Raw genomic sequence first — 24,624 nt, forward strand, 5'->3', positions numbered from 1 at the left:
AGACAGATGTGCTTTTAACTTTGAGAATAATGTGAAAGGTTTGATTTTTGACTTTGAGCATGCCAAATAAAAAGGTATCTCTTCATGATGAACAGAGCTTATGGGTAATCTTGCTATTAAGAATTATTGCTATAAGAACTCATTTCTGTCTTGCCATTACAGCAAGTAGTTTTCAGTACAGTGTGGACAGCTCTCAGTTCATGTTCATCAATAAGCCTTTATTGCAGTAAGAATATATCTCTTCATTGCTTTCTGCTCTGAGGCATTTCTCTTCATTTCTTGTAAATGAGCAAATAAACCATCTAACTCCCTTCTCTTAATATCCATAATCTGAGGGGCTTTTATTTCTGGCTTCCTAAACAGCAGACACAGTAGGCTTTCTGTGCCTGATTTCTGTGGGTGGCCAGGAACGCGCCAGATAGACAACTTTTAAATTGAACTGCAATATAGAAAATAGCCAAGACTGGGGTAATGGGGTTTCCCAGCTACTGCCATAAATTAAAACAGATTTGCAGCAATAGGTTTTGCTATCCTAAAGATTGTAGACAATTGAATTTTTTCACATTTTGTTATGCTTTGATAATAAAATGAAAATGTACTGCAAAGTAAACTGAAAAAAGCACAATTGGTGGCACTTCCCATATTTCTTACCTCTTTATCTTCTATTAAGTACTTCCACACTATTAAAGAGTTGGTGGGTTGGGTTTTTTTTTTGCTTTGGTTTGGTTTTTGTTTTTTTTTAATATCTGTGTCCATTTCTAGTCCTTATGCTGATCTGATAAATTTGTAAATAAACACTAGACATGACATATCCGCATTCTCTATGCACAGCATAACAGACAGTGTCATGATCAAATGTTTCCTGCTCTCAGTGGTTTTTAAATTATTAAATTTCTCAAATGTTATTAGTTCTTTCATATACTTTCCCTAGTAGCAGTGATTAACTAATATATAAATATCACAGCAAAATCAGTCTGCAAAATGACCTATGATCCAATCATCCTTTTTTCCACTCTTCAGATTTTCTGTTCTGTCTCCATGGGATGTTATTTGAATGCATTTCTGAAATGCATTAAACAGTAAGACTGATATCTCTGTGGTTCTCTATTCCACCTTTTTTCTCCAATAGGAAAATTTGGTTTTGTTTCTTAAAACCAATGTTTGCTTGTTAGTTATTGATGACATGTTCCAAGAAGTTTTTTAACGTGTAAAGCACATGGCAGCTTTTTAGGAATCTTCTTGCATGATGTTCAAAATAATTCTTGGGTCAGCAAAAAGAAAAAAAAAAAACACCTTTGTTAAAGACCAGGGTAGATCTCTTGGGCCTTTGGAAGAGATTTATAAGTCATAATTTAAGCTATCAGGACCAAGCTAGTGAATTTGTGCCTTCTTCCCAGACCATCATATGCCTGACCATAAATGCCAAGGTTTTTAATTCTGCTAGAATCTAGAAAATATGAGGACATAATGTAGTCCAGGAGGGCTAGGGTTTAGAAACGCACTACTTATTTGTAGCAAGGTGTATTATATTGCTGTAACTTTGATCTAAGATGATAGAACAGAGAGTAACTGAAGCCATATTACTATTTTCATTCAAATTAAGTGAAGTCAGTCCTCCTGCGACCAAATAGAAACTTCATTTAGGTAACAATTATATTAAAAATGGAAATCTTGCATTGGAAAAAAACTCCAAGTCAAACATGAGATGCTATTTGCATTCATGTAAAAGTTTTATCTGTAACTCAAGATAGAAAAAGTTTTCAAGTATCCATTTATTTTTGAAGAGATTGGGTATGTCTTACAGCAGCCTCTCCTTCATGTTTTCATGCTAGTTAGGACTACTCTACCTTCCACTCCATTTGATTTGCTAGCTGTTTCTTCATGACAAAGAAAATATGCTTGTGACTGTTTCAGTTCCATTTGGATGATCATTCTGACAGCCCAGTACATGATGAGTGGAGAAGGACCCCATTTAGAAAGCTAGTGAGTCCTGGCAGAGAGCCACCAAACACAATACAGTCTAGATTTAGAGTAGATCTTATCTGCCAAGATTGTTAACTACCTCCTGCAGGGGTGGCTTGTCTGGCCAGTAGTCATATCTAAACATAGAGCAGGATTTGAAGTTTGCATGATCTAATGAGCTGGTAGGTAGCTTTGACTACTCTGGAAAGTTGTAATTTTCTCAAAGATTTCCTCGCTCAAATGTTTCTGTTATTACAAATATTTAAAAAATAATACCAAGGCACATACAATGATTATGTCAAAATGCACATTACAAAAACTAGAGATAATGATTCTGTTTTTCCTACCATTACCTGCAGGATGTAATAACCCTACTGAAATAGTTAAGATTTCTCTCACTGACTTTGGTACAAACAGGATCTACCAGTAGGAAATACATGAAATGCTTTTAGTGGCAGATGATCTAGCATGAGAAACTGGTGCAGCACTAGTATGGATCCAGTAATTTTCCTTGTGAACTCAAAAGAGAGATGCTGGGCAACATTCCTTTCATGCCCATTTCCGCTTTCTTTTGATATTTACTTTAGATGAGTGCATTGAGTCATTGTAACATAGTATCAGCTCAAACATCAGCACTGTGCTGATTTGTGTAATTGTTTATCTTGTTTTCCATTCCTATAGGGATGGCAGTTCCTCTCTTGACACGGTACAGTTAGTACAAACTAATTCCAGAGGAAGAAAATGCAGCTCTGGCCAAGGTATTTTTTGCACTTGATGCTGAAGACAAAGTCCCAAGTCACTTCCTTTCTTAGTCAGTGTTGCAGAGTCTCTGGGACTTGCTGAGAGCTTTCACTTTGTAGCCTAGGAGTACCAATATTTCAAAGTTTTGGTCATTTATCTTATATTCTCTTGGGCATTTTGCCCAACTTTTCTGAGCTCCCAGATTCCTGCCTGTTTCTCCATGGTATGCATGGCTATGATGTAACAGATCATAGAATATTTTGGGTTGTCCGGGACCCTTAAGGTCACATAGTCCAACCTCCTGCAATGAGCAGAGACATCCTCAACTATATCAGGTTGCTCAGAGCCTCATCCAACCTGACCTTGAATGTTACCAGGGGTGGGGCGCTACTGCCTCTCTGGTTAACCTTTTCCAGTGTTTTACCACCCTCACTGCAGAAAATGGCTTCCTTATATCTAGTCTTAATATACACTCTTTTAGTTTAAAACCATTATCCCTTTTCCTTTCACTACTGGCCTAAAAAAGCCAGTTCTCATCTTTCTTTTAAACACCCTTCCAGTATTGAAAGGTTTTTCAATACTGCAAGGAGAAGTGTTCTCCACAACCCCAACTCTCTCAGCCTTTTCTCATAAGAAAGGTATTCCATCCCCCTGATTATTTTTGTAGTTCTCCTCTGGACTTTTCTTCAACAGCTTGATGTGTTTCCTGTGCTGAAGACTCCAGAGATAGATGCAGTGCTTCAGGTGGAATCTCACCAGAGCTTCTCTCCCCCATGAGTAGAGGGGTAAAATCACTACCCTCAACCTGCTGGCCACACTTCTTTTTATGTAGCCCAGAGTACAGTTTATTTTCTGGGCTGCAAGCAGACATTGCCTGATCATTATAATTTTGTTTTCATCCATCAGTACCCCCAAGTCCTTCTCAGCAGGACTCAACCCAGTAATCTCCCAGCCTTTATTGATTCCAGATATTGCCCCAGCCAAGGTGCAGGACTTTTTACTTGACTTTATTGGACGTCATGAGTTTCACATGGACTCACTTCTTGAGCTTGTCCAGATCCCTGTGGATGGCATCCCATTCCTTAGGAAAGTCAACTGCACCACTCAGCGTGTTGTCTGCAAACTTGGTGAGGCTGCACTTGATGACACTGTCTAGGTCACTAACTCAGAAGTTAGGAGTATGGTTCCTCATACAGACCCTTGAGGGACACCACTCATCACTGCTCTCCATCCTGGCATTGAGATATTGACCACTACTGTCTGGATGCAACCATACAACTAATTCCTTATCCACTAAGTACCAAGTTCCTTCCAATGGCTCCTTGTATGCTTCTTATTGCTGCTATATGGTCTTGTCCGGATTTCCAAAGAAAGCAAGGTTCAAACTGTTGTTTGATAATTGCACTTTTTTATATAGGCATCATGAGGACAGCTAGGACCTTCTGAGGGATGTCTAAGCTGAGGTGAAAGAATTGGAATATCTGGGACAAAGGAGTCCCCCTACTCATGGGGTCCTACTTGCAGGGGAAGAATTCAGTCGGACAGGCTTTTCATCTGAGTCATGTAGAAGTGACACCCAGTTTCTACCCATGTATTACTATATAAAAAGAGTAACAAGAAAGCATGGCAAATTTTATCCCGAAAGGGTTCCATGAGGCCAGTTAGGGATAATATTACTGATTGTTTGTGGAAAGCATTTCTGAAATGTGTCAGATCATTTATGAGATGTTAGAAAATAAAACTCTAACATAGATCCTTACTGTGTAATGCTTATTTTTTAGATAGACAGAAATGTGGAAGAAGGGTAGGAGAAAGAATTGCAGTGAAACCTGAAGTAGTTGCATTGTTCCCTTCTAGCACTTAAGACTGCTTTTCTAGTGCTCAGCTCCTTGCACTTAATTCCCAGCAGAACAAGACCCTCACAGGCACACACAAACTCAGATATATGCTATGTCTCAGCATAAGCTGAAGGATTCCAGTACTTCATTTTAGTTCCAAAAGATTCTCCAGTGCACTCAGTGCTCTTAGAAATGGAAGGAAATTAGATGAAAAAACAAAGGCTATTTTGACTGCACTGTACATTCTTGTTCTCTCGAGCAATTATTCAAAGTGCATATCCATTTTCAATAGATTTCCAGCTGCTAAATAAATTATTACATTTATCATTGAATTTTTTTTTGCATAACTATGCTTTTCCACAGTACATTAGCGTAAGATAAAAATAACAGGCATTTACCACAGGCTGTTCTTTGGACATTGAAAAAAGTCTATTTGCATAATAGATACTGCATATCCCTATAAAGGACAAGAAAAAACTTTAAAGACAAAACCTGGTCTTCTCATCACTTCTTCAAAACTAATAATTGGGCAGCAAAACCTCAACTCTCTAGACATAGCAATGTATATATGATTCCCTTATTTTTTCAGACTATGATTAGCTTTCACATATTTAGTATTGATACACAATTATTTTCAGTGTGATTATAGTTCTGATTCACCAAATGGACATATTCTACCATATGGACAGTCGTTTTGAAGTGTTAGCAAGCATAGGTCACTTGTATTCCTGCATTTGATCCACTCCTTGTACCAGCTGTGCTTTGAGCAGGACACCTGAAAAGGTCTGTTTTGGCAGTGTGAGATTTGTTCTTCATTTATATTAGTGCAGTATTTGGTTTGCCACAGCCTCCATTGAGACAGCCAACAAAGCAGCCAGTGCCTCATAACATTCCCTGCCCTGGCCACATTTCTATTCCCCTGTTTCAGTCAGCTGTACTTGGCAATGCATGATCAGAGTCCTTTCATTGTAATAGAAAGCATACACCAATTTCAGGTATGCAGAGACTTGAAAACAAAGTAATTAAATTGAGTTATCATACCATGCTTGAGCTTAAAAGAATACTTCTGCCAAGATGCAAAAAGTACTTCTCTCAAGATGCAAAATTTTTATGTCATGCCACACCTACTTCTGTTTTAACAGAAACAGGACCAAGATGCAGTAAATTGATATGACAACACAATAAAGCCTTCAGATTTTTTTTCTACTGTACTGCAGTTGTACACAGTAAAGTTGTTCATTGCACTTTAGAGGAGCATCACGAGGCATAGTATGTTGGAAACAAGAAGTTTTTTATCTTGTGTTTTGTTGTGAGTTTAAGAAATTTCCCCTCATTTTTAATCAAATATTTCTTTAGTATTGAATAAACCTTCAGGTCTCTCAACCTGTCTTCACAGCAGAGGTGTTTCAGACCTCTGATCATCCTCTGGCCTTTCTCTGCACTGTCTGCAGCAGGTCAATGTCCTTCTCATGTTGGAGACCCCAGAGTAAGACACAACAGTCCAGGTGATGTCTCATAATAGCGGAGTAAAGGAGGGAAATCCCCTCCCTCACCCTGCTGCCCGTGCTACTTTTTTTGTGTATCCTAGGACACATTTGGCCTTCTGGGCTGTGAGTGCATGAAGCCTGGTCGTGTTGAGCTTCCTGTCCACCAATACATGTATTTCTTTTCAGGACACCTCTCCATGCATTCTCTCCCCAGCCTGTACCTTTGTTTGGGATTGCCCTGATTCAGGTGCAGGACCTTGCACTTGGCCTTGTTGAACTTCATGAGTTCACAGACTCACCTCTTCAGCCCAAAAAGGTCCCTCTGGATGTCATCCCTTCCCTCCAGCATGTCAACCACAACACACAGATTGGCATCCTTGGCAAACTTGCTGAGGTGCATTCAATTCCATGTCACCAATAAAGATGTTAAATATCACCTGTCTCACTACTGACCCCTGAGGGGTCCCTCATCACTGATCTCTGATTGGACATGGAGCCATTGACCACAGCTCTTTGAGTGCTACCATCCAGCAAAGTCTTTATCCACAAAATGGTCCATGCATCAAGGGTTCAGCAACATTAGAGTATATTTTTTTTCTGAAAGACCTTACGTTGCCACTTACTATTTTTTTGACCTTTTGTCTTCCAAATTAGTTCTATTTTTCGGAAGTCTTCCTTTACCATTGCAACCAGCTTAGCGTGGTTAAATAGAATCTGAGTAAGGCTGAACTCAGATTCCACTTTTTCTTTTGTTTCCTCTAAGGCTGTATGTGGAACTATCAGAGTAGCTACAAGCTGATTATTCCTTTCTTTTTCTAGTGCAGAAGGCACATGTATTTTTATATTTGCTGAAAGCATCCATATGGCCAGCAGATGTACTTAAAAGGTATTTAACAAGCGGTGTAAATTCACTTCATTCAGTTATCCTTTAGTGATTTCATCTAGGCTAGGTGTATATTGCCTGCTTTAAATCAGTATGGATTATCTGAAGTAGAATCATGCTTACTTGGAGTAAACTTGGACTGGATGAACAGAAGGAAGGACTAAATTCAAATGTAAGGTTTGTCATCAGACTTTAATCTTCAAAATTGTCAGAACAGCTTCTGCTTCAATTTTGGTAAGCCCTATATTATTTGACTCTAGTACTGAAGTTTTGCTTGACAGTAAGTAAAAGGTCATATAAAGTTCTGATTCTCCTGTTGTTTTTTGTTTCAAGTTACACTGGTATTGTAAAGATAGATATATCTGTATATTAAATTCTGCTCAAAATTTTATTTTTGTGATTTAACCTATCAATAGAGATGAAACCATCCCTAACTTCCTCTTAGTAATTTAAAACCTGGTTGACAAAGATAAAAAAATACATAATAATCACCCATGTCCCGGGATTCCACTAACATTTTTAGCTGGAGCATCACTTATATTTCTTAAACTTTATATTTGAATATTTTTATCACTTTTTCTTGCCTTAACATGTGTGTGCACATGTGCATGCTTATGTGGCTGTTTTTCTCCCTTTCACTCTTTCACTCATTACAACATTAACTTTCTTCTAGTTCTCTGAATCTTTCTCAGCATTTCACCAGTTAGGAGCAAACTTAATTATTAACATTTCTGTCTATCATGTCTTTCATTTATTTTTCTAATAACTCTTCAACCTGCCATTTAATTTTAGTTCACACAGTTTACTATCTGCTCATATTATTGATTTAATGGAAAATATTTCATTTTACGTAATGTGAAAACACTGTTACTGTTTATGTTTTCCAAATATGCAGTAGAAACATTTCTGCTGTTCCACATTCTTTTACACAATTCTATTTTTTCACACCTAATTGCAAAGCAGTATTAGTGTTTGAAAGATCATTCTCTGATTATCTTCACCTTCTTCATTTCCACAGGGTATATCTATTTGCCTTTTTTTTAATTCTAAGTTCTTGAACTATTTAGTTCTTCAGTTATGCACTTACTGTTGCCAGCTTTTGTGCATTTTTTTTCTCTCCCATTTGTTTCATGTTGTATTGTGCTGCTTTCTTTTCTTTTAGAAGATGGTAAGAAATGAGTTGGGGATGCAGGTAAGGAGCAAGTCTGAAGCGGTATGGCTGAGACAGGTCATCATAATCATGAGTGTGAAATTCCAGAGCAGGGAGTCTTTTGTTCCAAGGATGTTTTCACAGGTGTACTGGATCTGGCCCAGAATGAAGTTGATTATCTACATAGCAGTGAAATTGTGCTGTGTTTTGTGTTTGTGACTAAAACAGTGTTGAAAACACGCCAATGTTTGGGCTATTGCTCAGCAATGTTTGCACACGATCAGGGATGTCTCTCTTCCCCTTTCTGCCTACATTCCCATACCAGCAAGTAGGCATGAATTTGGGAGAGCTCAAAGCTGGGACAGCAGACCCCATATAGTCCATAACATCATGCCCATCAATAAAACTGGGTAGAGGAAAAGGGTGAGACAGAGTGTATTCAAAGCTGTTTATCAGAGACTGATGGTCTACTTGTGGGCTTTGGTGAGTGGTTCCCTCACCATATTTTTTTTTAATCCTTACTTATTACATTTTATAATTCTCACTTTTTCTTTTCTTTACTTAATAAACCATCTTTATGTTTATCTACTGGTTTTTTTTCTTTTTCTCCTATTCTCTCCCCTGTCCCACCAGGGAAGGAGGCAGGGGGAAGTGAGCTAGTAGCTGTGTGGGTACTTACCTGCTGGATGTGGTCAACCCACAACAGCAGGATGGAAATAAAATACACTAAAAGCACAATCTCTGAGTAATGGGGTTTTGAGGTTTGAGAGAATTAAGTACTTTTAATGAGAAGCAAGCCAGGGAAGAGGCATTTTTGCATTCACAGATGAACGGAGAAGGACAGGATGAGAAAACTGTGACTGTTTAACCTTGAGAAGAGGAGGCTCAAGGTGGAGGATTGAATTGATGTCTGGTAGGAGGAGTAAAGATGAAGACAGACTCATTGCGATGTCCACTGGGGGACAAGAGGCAATGGGTACAAACTGAAATACGAGAAGTTTCATATAATTTATGACAAAAAGAAAACATTCCAGATACAGATGAATGTGCTGAAGGCTGATTCCTCATATCTGAGTGTAAAATTGATACTGTACTATCAATTAATAGTATCAATATATGGTTAGTTCAAAGCTCACAGCTTTGTTGGAAACTGCGTGTAAAACAATAGCCTTTACACAAGTCTATTTTGTAGTAGGAGTGCTGATAGATTAATTTCATCCACAAGTATTAGAACTAACATTTCAAGATGTCTCATTGTCCTAATTCAGTCTGCTCTTTAGGCTCAACTCACTGGTTTTATTTCTGGCTTTTTGATTTACTGACGGTTTTGTAGGTAAGAGTATCTTCTTCTGTTGCAGGCAGTCTCTGGCTTTCAGTGGGCAGGCCTGATTAGTCTTGTCTAGTGAGATTATTTGGTAATTGTTGCTATTCAGGTGTGTATTTCATCAAGGAAATCTTTATTGCCTGGTTAAAAAGAAGAAATAGGAGTAGTCCATGTTTTTTTAATATATATGAGTAAAACACTATACTTTTAAAAAAATGTATTAGCTTCCTCTTAAGACAGCAAGTGCAGCATGAAATTTGGGGGAGATATATAGAACACTTAGGCTTTTGGTTACTTTAATAGAAAAGTAGATGATTTTCATTTGATCAACTCAGTGACTTCAAAACTTTGCTCACTGATTCACTATATGAAAAAGAAATGTTCACGGATACTTTGTAGTGTAGCATGGGTTTCAATCTGAGCTGAAGAGAATATTTTTTGGTGTGTAGGTGCATGAAGACTGTGATCTCTTTGTAGTGTATACTGCCTCCCTCCCTGTGGATTCTCATTAGCTGAACATAAGGAGACCGCTCTGCAAGAGTGGCAGTACACACAGAACTGTTGCATGAACAGGCAGTACTTTGCACTGTATTTCTGTACTCTCACATTGCACATGATGATTTTTCATCTGTGAATATTTGAATTTTATTTTTACTTTAAAGATAGCTTGGGGTGTGTTGGTGTGAAATACTGAATACTGCATCTTTCTACATAAAATTGAGGGTGTCAGACTATTCCACTGAGGAAGATAATATAGTGATTATGTTAGACATCTTCAGTAGCAGTTGTGTTTATTTACAAAAGTACATAAAACTGTTTTGCCAGAAGTACAGAAAGGGGTTCATAAGTCTTCTTCTGCTGCTTGTTCTGGTTGTGCTGGTCTTTTGCAACAGACCCTCCCACATTCCTCAGTGGATCTCAGCCACATTCCTGTCTACCTTGGCCTGAAGCAGCCACATACCTGATGCCAAATTTCAGAAACCTGCTCCAATGGAGTTACCTGACTTTTCCCAACGATATATTGAGGCTGTGTCTAGCAACCTCAAGTTTGTTTTCTAACTGTCTTCAGCAATGACCAGAACTAGTACATACTGCATTAAAACCCAGTCATAATGCAATGCAAAGAGAATCCTGTAAAGGTTTTCCTGGGATGTCAGCAATACCAGCACACTGACACTAGGGACCACATCCCACATTAAAAAGCTTTTGGTTGACAATTCGGCTGGAGTGCAATGTCAACAACTCTGGCAGGCTGCACAGAGGCATTTTGCCCGACACAGTGACCGTACAGACTGTGTGTGCACCCTGGAGCCTCAGCATATCCCCTTCCCAAGTAAGTAAATTGTGTGTAGATCTCCTTCGCCTCCCAAATTTTAGGGTTTTCAAAGATCGTCCTGAGCGATCTGTCTGTTATTGCCAGCCCCGTGGTTTTGCTTTGGGATAATAAATACCCAGATTTGACCGCCCGTTTCCCGTGTTTGTAAATTTGCATAATGCCGGAGTCTGACCGATGGGAATTGAGCGCTGCTCGTGTTTCGTTCACCTCGGCCGGCTGGATAAGCCCCCGTGGCTCCCCGGCCACCCTTTTCCAGGGTGAATAAACACCCGCGGCACACCGCGCAGGTTTCGGGTTCTTGCTGGCAGGCTCCGGGGGAGGGGCGGGCACAGACGGGCACGGGCGCCGGGGGCGTCGGGACCCTGCCGCAGCGGCGCCGCCCGCTGCCGCCGCGGCTGCGGCACTGCCGGCGCCGCTCGCCCGCGCCCGGGAGCGGAGCGGAGAAGAGCGGAGAGGAGAGGAGGGGAGGAGCGCCGCCGCCGCAGCCGCTCCCTCCCCTCGGCGGCCGGGGGGCGGGACGCCGCTGCAGCCAGCGCCGCTGTCAGCGCCGAGGGGCTGGGGGGCCCTGCCGGCCGCGGGGGCAGCGGGGCGGAGCGGGGCCGCCCGCCGCCCAGAGCCGCACCGGGGCGGGCGCCGAGCCGCGCCGCAGCAGCAGCAGCAGCAGCAGCAGCAGCACCGCGCCCGCGGCGCCGGATCCCCCGTGGCGGTGAGTGCGGCGGGAGGGCGGCCCGGGGCGGCGGCGCTGCGGGGGCCCGTGGCCCTGTGCCCGGCGGGGCCCCGCGGCCGCAGCCGCCGCGCCGGGTGAGGTGGCCGCGGGTGCCCGGGTCTGCGCCGGGGGCAGGGGGGAAATGTCGATTTAACAGGTTGCGACGGGCGTGTGGTCAGCGGCGCTCTTGGCGCCCGCGCTTTTGGCTGTGAGGTGGGTAGGAGAAGGATTTTGTTAGCAACTTGTCACTGCCGCTATTGCTAATATTGGCTTCTGATGCTATAAAACGCTTCCTAGGAAGCCGCGTCTTCAGCTGGGTGTTGGGTAACTCTCGGGTGTCCGGCAGCTGTCAAAAATACCGGGACATGTAGTTGTTTATCTCCAGCCCCATTCGGGCTTTAAGATGGTTCATACACATGAGGAAATACCAAAACTTTTTCTTAATGGTAACAGAACGAAAGGAGAACAAGAAGTATATTTGGGCATCTTTATGGCTCTAAAGGCAGTTTAATCTCTCCAGGGTGGTATTTTCTTAGGCAACGACCCTTACTTTAAAAAAAAAGAAGCGATTACTTTTTTTCGTAAAGTTTTTGAAGGAGCGACACTCCCTCGTGCTAACTTCTTAACTCTGTAATGTGGTATTTTTTATTTTTCATATGTAATTTATGCATAATGGGACATTATTTCTTTCTGTCATTTACTGAATGCATTGTCTGAATCTGTTGAGAGGTTCTTTTATTATTTTCATATAATAGGCACAGGATTCCTTGTAATTTTACTAATATAAATTGGGTTATGCAGGTAAATAATTTTGGGACTAACTAAAGAGAGACATTGAAATTTGTGTCATTTCTAAGTTTGCAAGTCCTAAGTTATAAGTCCAGGAAGGGATGAGTAATTGATCCGGGGTTTTAGGTCTTTTGTGGGATGCTTTTTGTTTGTTTGGTTTGGTTTTTTGCTGCAGGACATATGACATTTGCAAAAATTTGTCACTGTATCCTTCAAGGATCATGCTGTAATAAACAAGCAATATTACTAGACGCTTTTATTTTTCTTCCTACATACTGTGTCGCTTGAATAATATTGGTGTTCTATGACACAAAGACCTTGTATCTTTGTGCATACAAAGTGGTTCAAGAGGATGAAAACTATTTGGCTGTGAATAAAAGAAAAATAAATCAAGTGGCAAACAACTAAAATGTTAGCCATGCTCAGTTGCATTTTTCTATAGCAGTACTCAATAAGTTGGCAGGTTTCAAAATACAGTTTTTGTATTCATACAGAACACTCTGTTTTCAGGGTGTCTTACTTTATGGTTTTGAAAACCTATAGGTGTACTCCCTGAAGGCAATGAAAAGACTTATACAGGCTTGCCTGACTTGCAAGAATTAATTCTAAAATCTTTTCCAACATGTCATTCTTTCAAATGAGCATTGTTTCTGATGTTTCTGGGTCATATGCTTTTAAACTTCCAGTAGAAGACCTCTGGACTTCTGGGCTGGTTCCATCCTTCTCCTGCACAGAGAAAGATTAGGCTTAGCATGAACCTTTGTGAAATTTGTGTTGTATTTTTTGTGCAGCTGGAAAGGCAGTCTGGGTTTTAGGTAGCTTGCCATGTTCTTATATTCATTCTTTTCACACCCCATTATGGAGGAGGCATGAAAAGTATATTTGAGACTGAAAATCCTCTGCTACAATGTGTATATGTTTGGTTGTTGTTTTTACATTGGAATAGGGAGAAATTTCAGTTTTTCTCTCCCTGGATCCAACAATATCTTTTGATCGAAACTTTCATTTCTAGTCAAGTCTAAAGTGTTAAAAATTGCTGATGACAAGGTTACAATGATTTGATTTTTGTAATATATTAAGTCTCTTCTAAGCTCTGAGAATTTGGGGTATATATAACATTGTGCATTTGTGTCTTTACATATAGGCAAAACCCAGTTCTTCAGTATCTGAGGATGGATAAAGACTTCCGCTACTACTTCCAGCACCCGTGGTCTCGCTTAGTTGTGGCTTACTTAGTGATCTTCTTTAACTTCTTAATATTTGCTGAGGACCCAGTATCTCACAGCCAGACAGAAGCCAATGTTATTGTTGTTGGTAATTGTTTCTCCTTTGTAACAAATAAATACCCTGAAGGAGGAGGCTGGAGATTTTTGAAGGTGTTTCTGTGGCTCCTTGCCATTCTCACAGGACTAATAGCTGGGAAATTTCTCTTCCATCAGCGCTTGTTTGGTAAGTTAAACAATGCATCTACTGACTTCCTGGTAATGGCTTTCTGACTTTTCCTTTTAGCTTTCTACTCGTGGCAGTTTTGTAAACTTTGCTTTTAATCGCTTCTGCTGTTTAGAGCTGTATAGAACATCAAAGCTTACACCATTGTGGCAGCTAAAGCCATAATATAATTCTCAATGATTTCAGTCAAAGAAGGATAAAAATAGTGAAAGCTGACATATTTTAAATACTTGGGAGGTCAGTAATTTTCAGTTTTTCCATGTTTGCACCTTCAGACCAGTTTTTAGGTCTTATGTAACTTTCTCAGCAACTTGAAGAAAAGAAATTCTTCCTTGAGGCAGCAACACTGCATGTCTTGTCAAAAGACACTTAAGTGGAAGCAGAGGCTCTTGTAAGTATTAGCAGAGCTGTGCTGAAGAGCTCCCACGTGAAAATGGGAATTCTAGAGAGGTAGGACCTCCCTCTGTTTTAGTACAAGAGCAAATCATTAAAATGGAAAGGTGGGAAATGGGGAAAAACATGACAGTAAATGTTTCCATACACAAGATATAACTTAACTGGGGAACATACTGTAGATGGACTAAGTGAAAGGAATGAAATGGCCCTGGAATAAATTCAGCGACTGAGAACTTAGGAGTAAATATATAGAGGTACAAAAATATCCATTGTTGTCTTAACTTATATGTAGAGAATGTTGCATCTGAAGGCTCAGGGCTGTCTCTGTGTTTTAGAGATAATTAGAAATCTTCAGTAGAAAAGATTTCTTTTTTCCTGCCATTTGCACTATTCTTTGAAACATCTGATTCTGGTTGCTGCTGGTCTAGATGGACAACCCACATATTCTTATACTGGTAGCACTGCAGGATGGATGGTTACTGGAACACCTGGAAGCACATGAGCAATAGGCCATTTCCTTAGTCTGTCTCATTCTATTAAGATCAAGAGATAGCCACTATTGTCTCAATAAATCAAATGTAAAGCTGTTGTGTTGAGGAATGAACAAACAAAGCCACATTAAGATACTTTTTTTAATACAGACTTCTCTTGAAACACTTATTCTGAAAAATAATTAGGCATCATGAAGATTATTCAGCTATTTTACCATAGTGTAATGGTAAATGTAAAATAGTCCCATAAAGAGGACATTTTACCTGGAACAAGGGCTATCACAAGAATGTTTTCAATTCTGGCTTCCCCAATTGAGAAATTATATTGTTAAACTGAAGATGTTTAAGGAAAAGTGATGAAACTGATAAATTTAGAAAATTAGCCTGATAGTGAAAGGATTGAGAGGATAAAGGAAAGATTAGAGAGTGACTTGCTCAAATTTGAAGGACAGAACTTTCAGTTCAGCATATGTAATCCAAGGTCCAGTGCTTGGAAGTGGCAGATAGCCAGTATTTTTTTTTTTTCTTTATCTGAAAGGCTAGACAATCAGTGGAACAAGTTTTTATGGTATATGACCTCATCAAGACACGAATTTTTCTTTTTGAGAACACACTTTCCTGACTACTGAGTAATTGTCTTCTATCTATATAGGTTATTGTGATAATTCCATCTTTATTTGTAAGTCAATATCATGTGTAGCTAAACATAAATTTTAAAGTGGCTTGATTCAGTCCTACTGCCAAATGGAGAAGGTCTGTCCAGACCAGTGTCTGCTGCTTTGTGCCTTTGTGCAGTTGCTCAGTGAAACAGGATAGGGAGTTTACCCATATTAGCAGTACCCATCTTTTATTTCTGTGAGGATCACATGTCTGACCATACCGATGTTTGTGGCAGCTCTAAGATGGGGTCAGCATTGAGAGGAAGCTAATGGGTAAGAAATTCCTAACCCTGAAGGCAGTGCTGGTTTGTGGATATTTGTGGTTGTGGTCTGGGCATAGGTACAGTATGATTTGAAGCTAGCTTCTGCACATTGAGTTTCATGGCAATTTGAGCCAATGTAGATCTGTCACAACCCCACCCTCCTAATGCCAGCCACATCATTTTGGTGCCTCCCTTGAGCCAGTGCTGCTGTTGATGTGACAGTGCAGCAAGCCAGCTCAGGCAGCCAATCTCATGGAAAATCAGTTCCTTCTGCTGCCGTCTGCAGCATCTCCTTGAACTGATGCGATTGCTTGAGTGCCAGTGCTGATGAAATGGCCAAGGGCTGTGCAGCCAAGATAGCTGGGGGCTGTGGCAGCCATACCTTGTGTTGGCTCGAGTGCTGTGGGACTGTACCCACACAGTGTGACAGTGGGAGTGTGCTGCTGCTTGTGATACACTGCGAGCAGATGGCAGGCAGTGTGACTGGAGCTGACTGTACTGCTGACTGATGTGGCTGTGTAGCTGGTGTGGATAGAGACTGCTTGATGAGAATGTGGGTTTTACAGCTTCAGTTATCTCTGTGTCTCCAGAAGGTTTGTACAGCCCATGCTGAAATATTTTCTGCTTGTTATTTGCTACTACTTAAATGACTTCATTGCTTAGAAATCACTTCTTTTATTGGGATCCTCATCAAATATATCTGGATCTTCTGGCATCAAGCAGTTCATGAATTCACTGCTTTACTGTTTTTAATTTCCCTAGTCTATTTTTCTGAATAGCTGCTACTTTTGTAATTTCTTTTCTATTTTTTTTTAATGTATAATTGCTTGGGACCACTTTGGTTTTAAATCCTTGTTTATTTATTTTGTTTTTGTTTTTTTTCTCTGCTACACTCTGTTTGCAGGGGCAATTGTGACTGGTTGTTTCTTACGGCCTGTGTATAACCCTGCAGTCAGGAAACCAAGTAGCACCAGTCAATCTCCCCCTGTCAGATCTTGGCTCACAGTGTAGGCTGCAAATTGAAAATGAAAAGGATTAGTCTACACATCTCACTTTAAATGAAGAGGAAGGGAAAGGATTTTCTTTCTCTATGCCCTTTCTGCTTTTTTGTTCCTTGTCTTCTGTATTTCTTGCTGTTGAGTTTGCGTAGGGACTAGAAAAATAGAGTAGCTAGAACTGTGTCATAATACAGTTTACTGTCTGTGGCAGTCACTGCCTTAACTGTCATGGACTAAAAAAATTAAAAGAAATAAGTTCAAGAATCTTATGTGTCTAAAAGGGGAAGGAGACAGGTGCTGGAAACCTGATTTAGGCTTCATCACTCTGAATTTACCAAGAGAAAAGGGAGTAGGTAAACTATATTGATGAGAAGTAGATATCTCAGCTGGAGGACAAGGTGGGATGTTTTCTGTTGCAACCTTTGAGCAGTATCATCTTCAGGGAATCCTTCAAGACACTCCTTATGACTTAAAAGAAGATTAGAAAACAATTGCTTCTCTAGTTCTTCAGTCAAGAAATAGCTTCATTCATTTGATAAACATCTCCCACGATAAATATTTCTGTGGGAAACAGCCCTTATCTAGTACATTCTTTATATCCATGGCATGTGGTCAGAACAAGTAGAATTTAACATTGTCTTTTGGCTGTTATCCACTGTATTATTTCAGTCCATCACCAAGCACATCTATTTGGTTAGATATTGTGTTCTGCTGTGCTTTTTATTTTGCAGTGGAAAGTAAAAGGTCATTGAAGAATATTGGAAGTTTGGGGCAATGAAAAGTAAATATACCTACCCCTGGTTTGTTTTTCCTTTGAGAATGATGAAAGAATTACTTGAGATAAGGGAAAGTGTCAATTTATTGATTGATTTTCTGCTTTATTTAAACCAGAGAGAGCTTACAAACTGATCCATTTGATGACACTATGCATTCAAAAAATGCATTCAAATCTTGACTTAAAAGAAATTCCTAAATAAGCATTTCCCTATTTTTTATAAAGCTGTGGGGCATTGTATGGAAAGTGACACAGCGTTTAAGGTATAGCAAGTGTATGTTTTAATTGGCATCTGCTCAGTATACACACAGTTGCTCTTTTGCACTACTTCAGACCTAAATTCTGAGTTCAGTGTGGGGTTTTTTGGCCCAAAGTTCAGGCTGTGCATTTTGCATCAATATAGATCAACACGATCTCTCAAGTAAATTTAAGATAGTTTTTAATTTGATCAGACTTTTAGTGATACACATAAATGGGCAGTACACTTGGAAATGTATTTTTTCAATCCACCATTTTTACTTTGACTGGTGCTTATGTGCACTAATCCTTAGCTTAGTGCATATTAGATACATCAGTTTTTAAAAACTTACTTACTACAAAACATACATGTTTCTACCTGCCCATTTTTGTGATTCTAAAGATGTATTAAAATCTGGTTAAAAGCCTGATTACAGTACTGTATTTGTATTGTACTTGCATTTGAATCAGTTGTCAATGAGCGTGCTTAGATTTCTATTTGTAAGTTCCTTTCTAAGTGGTGTGAATGGAAAAACTAAATACTTAAATGTGTTACAAAAATTACAGAAAACAAGATATGTATAACTAAATCTGTATTTCTTAAAACAGAGGAATCATAATACAGCAAGTTAATTAGAGCTGTTGTATAAATGTTAAATTTAATGGTTTGCTCTCTTACAAATGTTCACAGTATGCAGTTTGCTTAAAATTAAATGATAATCTGAGCTTCATAGACACTGGGATAAATGAATAAAGCGCTCATTATAGGAATTGCACTGAACTGTGGGTGTACACGAATGTTGCAGATTTTCTAATGGACAGTAGTGCCATGCTGGGAGTAATTTCATGATACGTGGTTTCAAACAAAACACCCACCAAGGCTATGCTGTCTGAAAACATTACTCTTCTTGTCAAACATCTTATCTGGAAGGCTCTAAAAGATCATGCAAATGTCTTAATACCAGATTCTTCAGTGTCTTCTATTATGCTGAAGTTTAAGGGGTGTACTAACTGAATGAAGATTGCAAGAGGAAATTAGGCAGACTGGGATTTAGCCAGGTGCACTGCATACGAAAAGTGGTTAGTTAGATTAGTTAGTATCCTGATATATTAGGGGTCATGTTAGTGTAAAATCTGGGCAGTGGTATTGCTGCTAATGTTGGCATATCACTTTCATAGTGGTGCTTGTGAAATAGCTAATGAACCATGTGATCTGTTCTGCCAAAGAAGCTTCCCATAGATTTGTTAAAATTTTCACATGCTTGTTTTTCAGCCAGATTGTTTCCCATTCTTTTTTGATGGTGGTGATAGAAGCAGTTATGCCACCATCTGTAGAAACAAGTGGTGTACGTATGGCAATACTTGCATAAAATTCTAAGCTGATTGATAGAGCTTATTCTTTTCTGTTGTCAGCTGTGTCTTACATTACAGTAAGGACTGTCACTTAATACCCAGCAACTTTGTTTCTGCTCTTTCTTTTCCATTGATGACTTCATCCCATTAGAAAACAACTAATGTGATAGCTGGTAAAAAATACTGTCTTCAAGAGCCTGTTCAGTATCTTAATAACAATGACCAAACTAATACTGTTGAGGGTATTCAAGGTCTGCTGTGATTGCCTCACCGTCAATTCACCTCTTTTGTACCAGTAAAATGTTGAAGGAATACAATAAAATTATTTTGGTCCTACAAAATGTGTGCCAAGGGGCCAGTCTAACAGTTTGCTAATAATAATGCACAAATGACTGTGAGCAAGCATTTCTGAGAGCCAGAATCCTCAAATTAAAAAAAAAAAAAAAAAAAAAAAAAAAAAAAGAAGCAGCAGCTCTCAGCCAGCCACTGAATGAGTTGCAGGCTCATCATATTCCAGCTCTGGCAAGCTGACAGTAATTCAGATATCAGTTTATTTTAAACTTTACATTGTTCATGAGGGAGACCACAAGTGACCTTTCAAATAGAAATGAAAAGCATGCAAGTGACCTCCTAATTTCTTTTCTTATTCTTATTTTTAGAAGAGCCATAACATCTCACTGCTTCCTCTTTTCACACTCAATGAGAAGTCTGTTGTCTGTACTTAGCCTTAGTTGTGGAATCAGTCTTTGGGTAGTAAATTTTGGAGTTTAATTGGAGAGATACAGGCAATAGCTACAGAAAGATTATTCTCTCTTCAATGAAAGCTGATTCTATTGGAGGTGCATATCCCAGTCCCCAAGCAGTAGCATAAGAGTGCAAGAAGAGCTATGTGTGTCAGATTTTCCATAATGGGAAAGCTCTAGATAATATTTAGCATCCAGTGACTGAAAACTAAAAATACACTCATTGCTACTTCGCATTGATGTGTCAAATGTATGTTTTGATCTTTTTGACATGACTTCTAGATTTTTCTTTCTCTTTGAAGCTGGGAGTGATTTTGGAATGATGCCTGCCACTTATGGGAATGATACGTCTCCATCCCCCAATTTCCAGAAATAGAAGTGAGTTTATTCTTAGTAGATGTATCCTGATGGGCATAGTGCAGGTGCAACCTAGTGCAGGGGCAAATTTCATGTATCATTATCCCATACAAGGAGGAGATAGAGAGGATATTAGTGTGGAACAGCACCTTGCCACGTGCTTGCTGGAGAGTCCCTAGGAGAACATGATTTCCTTGGTCATGCTGTGTCCTTTTGAAGGTTCCCTTAGGCTGGCAGAGTGGCATGAAGGTCCTTCACAAACAAACCAACATTTCTCTCTGTGTGATTTTTCTGGGACCTCAGGCAGAATCCAGCCTGTGCATTCTCCCAGCCTGTGCACCTGCCTTATAAAGTTATTTATATATACATAAATATATATATACATATATAAATTCCAGAATGGAAAAAAACCCCTCAATATATTCTGGTCTTAAAAAAACTTTGAATGCATTATCAGGATATAGGATATATCGCTATTAGCAAATTGTGTGTGTGGTGTATACATTTCTCATAGATATTTTACATATGGCAAAAGTGAAAAGAATTTGCAAATGTATTTACTAACTAGAGTGACTTTCAAGAAGGTGGGATCAGTAGTTGTTCCTTATGACACATGTAGGGCAGAAATGCTGGGTTTCTAAACATGAGAGGTACATGCCCTAATTTCCTACTGGAAAACAGAATTTTCTGCATTCTTCTTTTTCTGTCTTCATCAGAAGGGGCAATGTCCTTTTCCCCATTGATTAACTCATGCCAGGGGATGGCAGGAACAGCAGAAACTCTCCTTTGAGGATTCACACTCTCCCTGGTGCCTTTAGGTGGGAAAGGAGTCTCTCAGGAGCATACTGGACAGCTGAGTAAAGGTAGCAGCAGAGCCTTGAATTCAGCTTTCATCTGCAGCATTGGGGTATGATCTTTCAAAGTGGCCAGCTACTTAGGGCTTTTTAAGCTCACTTATATACGTGACAAATAATTTTTTCTATCTCTGAGACACTCATGCAATGTCTGTCTACTATGAAGCACATATTTGTTTAATAGTAAAGCAAAGAAGAAATTAAATCTGTACAAGATTCAAGTAAAGTCAAACATGCTAAACAAATAATAATATTAATAAAAAAAAAAGATTAGGGCAGTGAGGGAGTAAAGAGATGAGGAGAGATGGAGAAAAGCATTCCTTGAGAGTCACAGAAACAACAGTATTTAATTTTATCTTATGAAAGGCCTAAAAATTGAGAGACCACAGTTTTAAATAACAAAACCCCACAAATATCCTGGCTCTTGCAAATCTATGCTCATAGATGTAAATGACAATAAATATGGATCTTAATTCACACCTGATGGTGTAATGTGCTAGAGGTATAGAAAAGGGAGGAAGAATTGGAAACTAGTATTTTACATGGCATGTCTGTGGAGTTCCTGATCTGGGGAATTCAGAGCTTAGCACAACATTCAATTTTGTGTCACTTTCATGCAGCAAATAAAAAAGTATTTACAAACAGTTTTCTTCATGTTATCCTTGATAGGTTCCAGCTGAGATTACTTTGAAGTGGTTTGGGACTTATATCCCATGAGCCTTATCTCTGTGGCAGCCAAAGGTGGAGCAATTTTTATCTAAATTAGAGGTCACTTTTGTATGACCTGTGTAAATTCAGGGAGTAAAACAGCAGTGTTACTGTCTTGGGGATGTCTACAGATTTCCATCTCTTAGGCTGCAGATAAAAAGCAAACTTGAGACTGTGTTTCTGCTTGCCTTGCTAGGGAGAAGAGCAAATGTGGGCAGTCAGGGGTCTCTGCAGAGGTAAGAGATGAGGTAAGAGCTAAGAGCCCTATGCAAAGGGCTGACCGAGGCAGCCTGTGTGCACCCAGAGGTTATCAGTGTTATCAAAGTGCCACTCTGGGGAGCAAACTATATCAGGACTTGGTTAAGGCTCATACAAGGTTGTGTATAAAAGATGAATTATAGATTCTTATACTTCTAGCTGCAGCTTGATATCCCAATAGTGTTGGTGGTGTGGAATTGGTGGAGATATGCTTGTGTTTGTCTGGGTTTTGTTTGGGGTTTTTTAGGTTTTTTGTTTGGTTTGGTTTTTTTTTGTTTTGTTTTGTTTTTTTATGTTGGGCTCTCCTTCAGAGTTCAGACAAGTGTGTAGATTCTCCTTGGGGATGACTCTGCCTTAATTTACTCCAGGAATGAGTTTTGGTGGTGTTAGGTGTATGATTGGACTCAATTATCATAACAAGTCTTTTCCAACCTAAATGATTCTGTGATTCCTAACTTTACAAAATGTGTGGTTTGTTAGTTCCACCACAATTTCCATGCCCCACCTTCCAGCAGAACTGACTGCAGTCCTGCTCAGATGGGATTTCAATTTATCAGAAAATGTTATCACAGATCTGTTGTTTTCATGCTGTGATAATGGTTATAGCAGACGAGGTCCAGCTGTTTTATAGCAGGGGTAGTGGCTGCAATTACAGTCTGTGTAAACAACCGGCCAGAACCACGGTTATCGGAGGAAAATTAGCTTTTAACAGCAATTCAGACAGAAATAATTATCTTTCAACAGAGGAGCACCTTCTAGTGGTCTCGAGTGAACATGGCTGCTGCTTAAACAGCTCTCCAAATAAGGAGAGCTAAATATGTTAGATGAAGAATAGCAATGCCTTTTTCTGTACACTGCTTTTATGATTAAGTTCATAATTAATTTTAAAACAAAGGAAAAAAACAGGCATATATTGGAAAAAATTAAAACGTTTTTCAATTTTTTCAACATATTTTCTACTCCTCCCCTTCCACCTGCTGACCTAATAGTTTAGTGGGTTTTTATAGTTACCTTGAAAGAGTATTTTTGTATGTTCTACTTGTAACCTACCCACTCTTTCACTTTCTTAGTAATGAAAATTTCTCTTCATTATACACCAGCTCCAAAGGAAATTTGGCATGGAAATATTACTTTGTTCAGTTTCACTGATTATTATAACACAGCTTCTCCAGCCAGAGTATTCTGAGTAAACACAGATTTTGCAATATTTTATACGCCCTGGTTACTTTTGCAAATAACATAGTATTAAATGATTTAAAATTCAGTTTTTCCTAAGTTACTACTAAATATAGTGTCTATGACAGTTTAGTCTAGTCTGTTGTCTCTTTTAATCTGTATGTAGTAGATAATCCTTTCTGGACACGATTATTTAGTGTACATAATACAAATGATGTGCTATTTCTAGAAAGTCAAATTAGGATTAATAAGCAATGCTTAATATTATGTCATTGCAGGATATTTGTGCATTGGTGGATGCTAATCATACTTAGATTTTCATGACATTTCTCTGAATTTTGCAATTGATTGAAAAATGTCAAGTGCAAAACCTCAGACTTTCATGTGATTAAAAGAAGACATAGCTATTCCATTTTTGATTCTATAAACATTTTAAGCATATTTCTGAGTTATCAAAGTAGGGAACTTGACCTTTTTTTTCCCTTAAGAAATTTTTCAGCATTTGGAAACTTCAGCCCAAAACTTAAACAAGTCTTGTGAAAATTTTAACCCATGAAAGCTAATTTTGTATCATTTGTTTTGATAAAATAGGTTTGTTGAAATAGTAATTTGGCATCCTCCATCCCCTTCTAGGAGGGCAAAGGGATAGTAAGACAAAGCTAATGGAGTTTTTTGGTTGTCAAGCACTTCTGTAACCACAGAGGCAGTATTCTGCAAAATATTGGAAGCGCTACACTGTCACTTGTTTGTACAACTGCTAACTGTGAGACTTGTCCAAGTCTGGCAGAATAATAATCAGCCTTCCTGTGTAAGATCTGTGCAGATTGCAACACATACCAGTTCTGACATGGAACTGCATTAACTGATTGTACCCCTTTTTGGTACTCAGAGAAGCACCTGAGGTGATCTGGATGCATATACAGGTGTCAGTTGAGAAGAGTACAGCTTACAAAAATACCAGTTTTCACAGAGTCTGGAAAGGCTCAGGTCTATGTGCATAACCCTGTGAGCTACCCATATTCCACTGTGAGCTAGAGAGTGTCCTTTTTGTCACTGGAATGTGCTTCCTCTTGGTCCCACAAAACCAGTTCTCCACTTTGTTTTGCACCGGAAACACAGACATGCTCAGTAATCCCTGGGGTTCCTGGCTGTCCTATGTGAGGTCTAGTCACAGTCTCCATAATAGACAGCAGAGTTGCAAATATTTATTGAAGACAAAAAATAAACCTCATGCTTAATCTGCTTTGTTTTCTGACTCAAAATTCTTTATAGATGTTTATTTTAAAGGCCTATGTAGTAGATACATTGGAAGCAATTCTATTTACTATTAAAAATAAGCTTGTGAATAGGCTTCAGGAGAAAAGAACAAATAGTATAGAAAAAAACCCCTGATTATTTTGACAAGTTGTTGCAGAGCATCATTAAACTGGTATTGAAGAACAGAGATTTTAGTACTTCCCTTCAGAGTTCAGCATCAGCATTATACAGGCTATAAATACTGCTATGTTTCTTTTATCTGCTATGAAGTTTGGATTCCAAAGAATTCAAAGAAGGAAAATGTAGTTTCTGGAGGCATGACATACATGGTGATAAAACATTTTAGCTCTAAAATTAAAAAATATAGGGATGAAATAGTGAAATTGCTTACATAGGTTTGGTAGTTAAAACCCCAGGTTTCTTAGAAGTGCTAG

General features: G+C 39.1%; 1 protein-coding gene across 3 annotated transcripts in view; it reads left to right on the forward strand.

Annotated features, from left to right (window-relative positions):
* The first annotated feature begins 11,349 nt into the window (after nt 1-11,349).
* The window catches only part of TMEM117 (transmembrane protein 117), a 189,941-nt gene continuing 176,666 nt past the window's right edge, over nt 11,350-24,624 (forward strand). For 2 of the 3 annotated variants that reach the window (XM_015628236.1, XM_015628237.1), the window contains exons 1-2: nt 11,350-11,427; nt 13,361-13,665. In XM_015628236.1, the coding sequence (XP_015483722.1) occupies nt 13,389-13,665 (277 nt within the window). In that variant the 5' untranslated portion in view covers nt 11,350-11,427; nt 13,361-13,388. Of the gene's footprint in view, nt 11,428-13,360; nt 13,666-21,695; nt 21,748-24,624 lie in introns of those variants that run through there. The other variant, XM_019006725.2, reaches the window with a different exon arrangement.

Source organism: Parus major, chromosome 1A (genome assembly GCF_001522545.3).
Source record: "Parus major isolate Abel chromosome 1A, Parus_major1.1, whole genome shotgun sequence".
NCBI lineage: Eukaryota > Metazoa > Chordata > Aves > Passeriformes > Paridae > Parus > Parus major.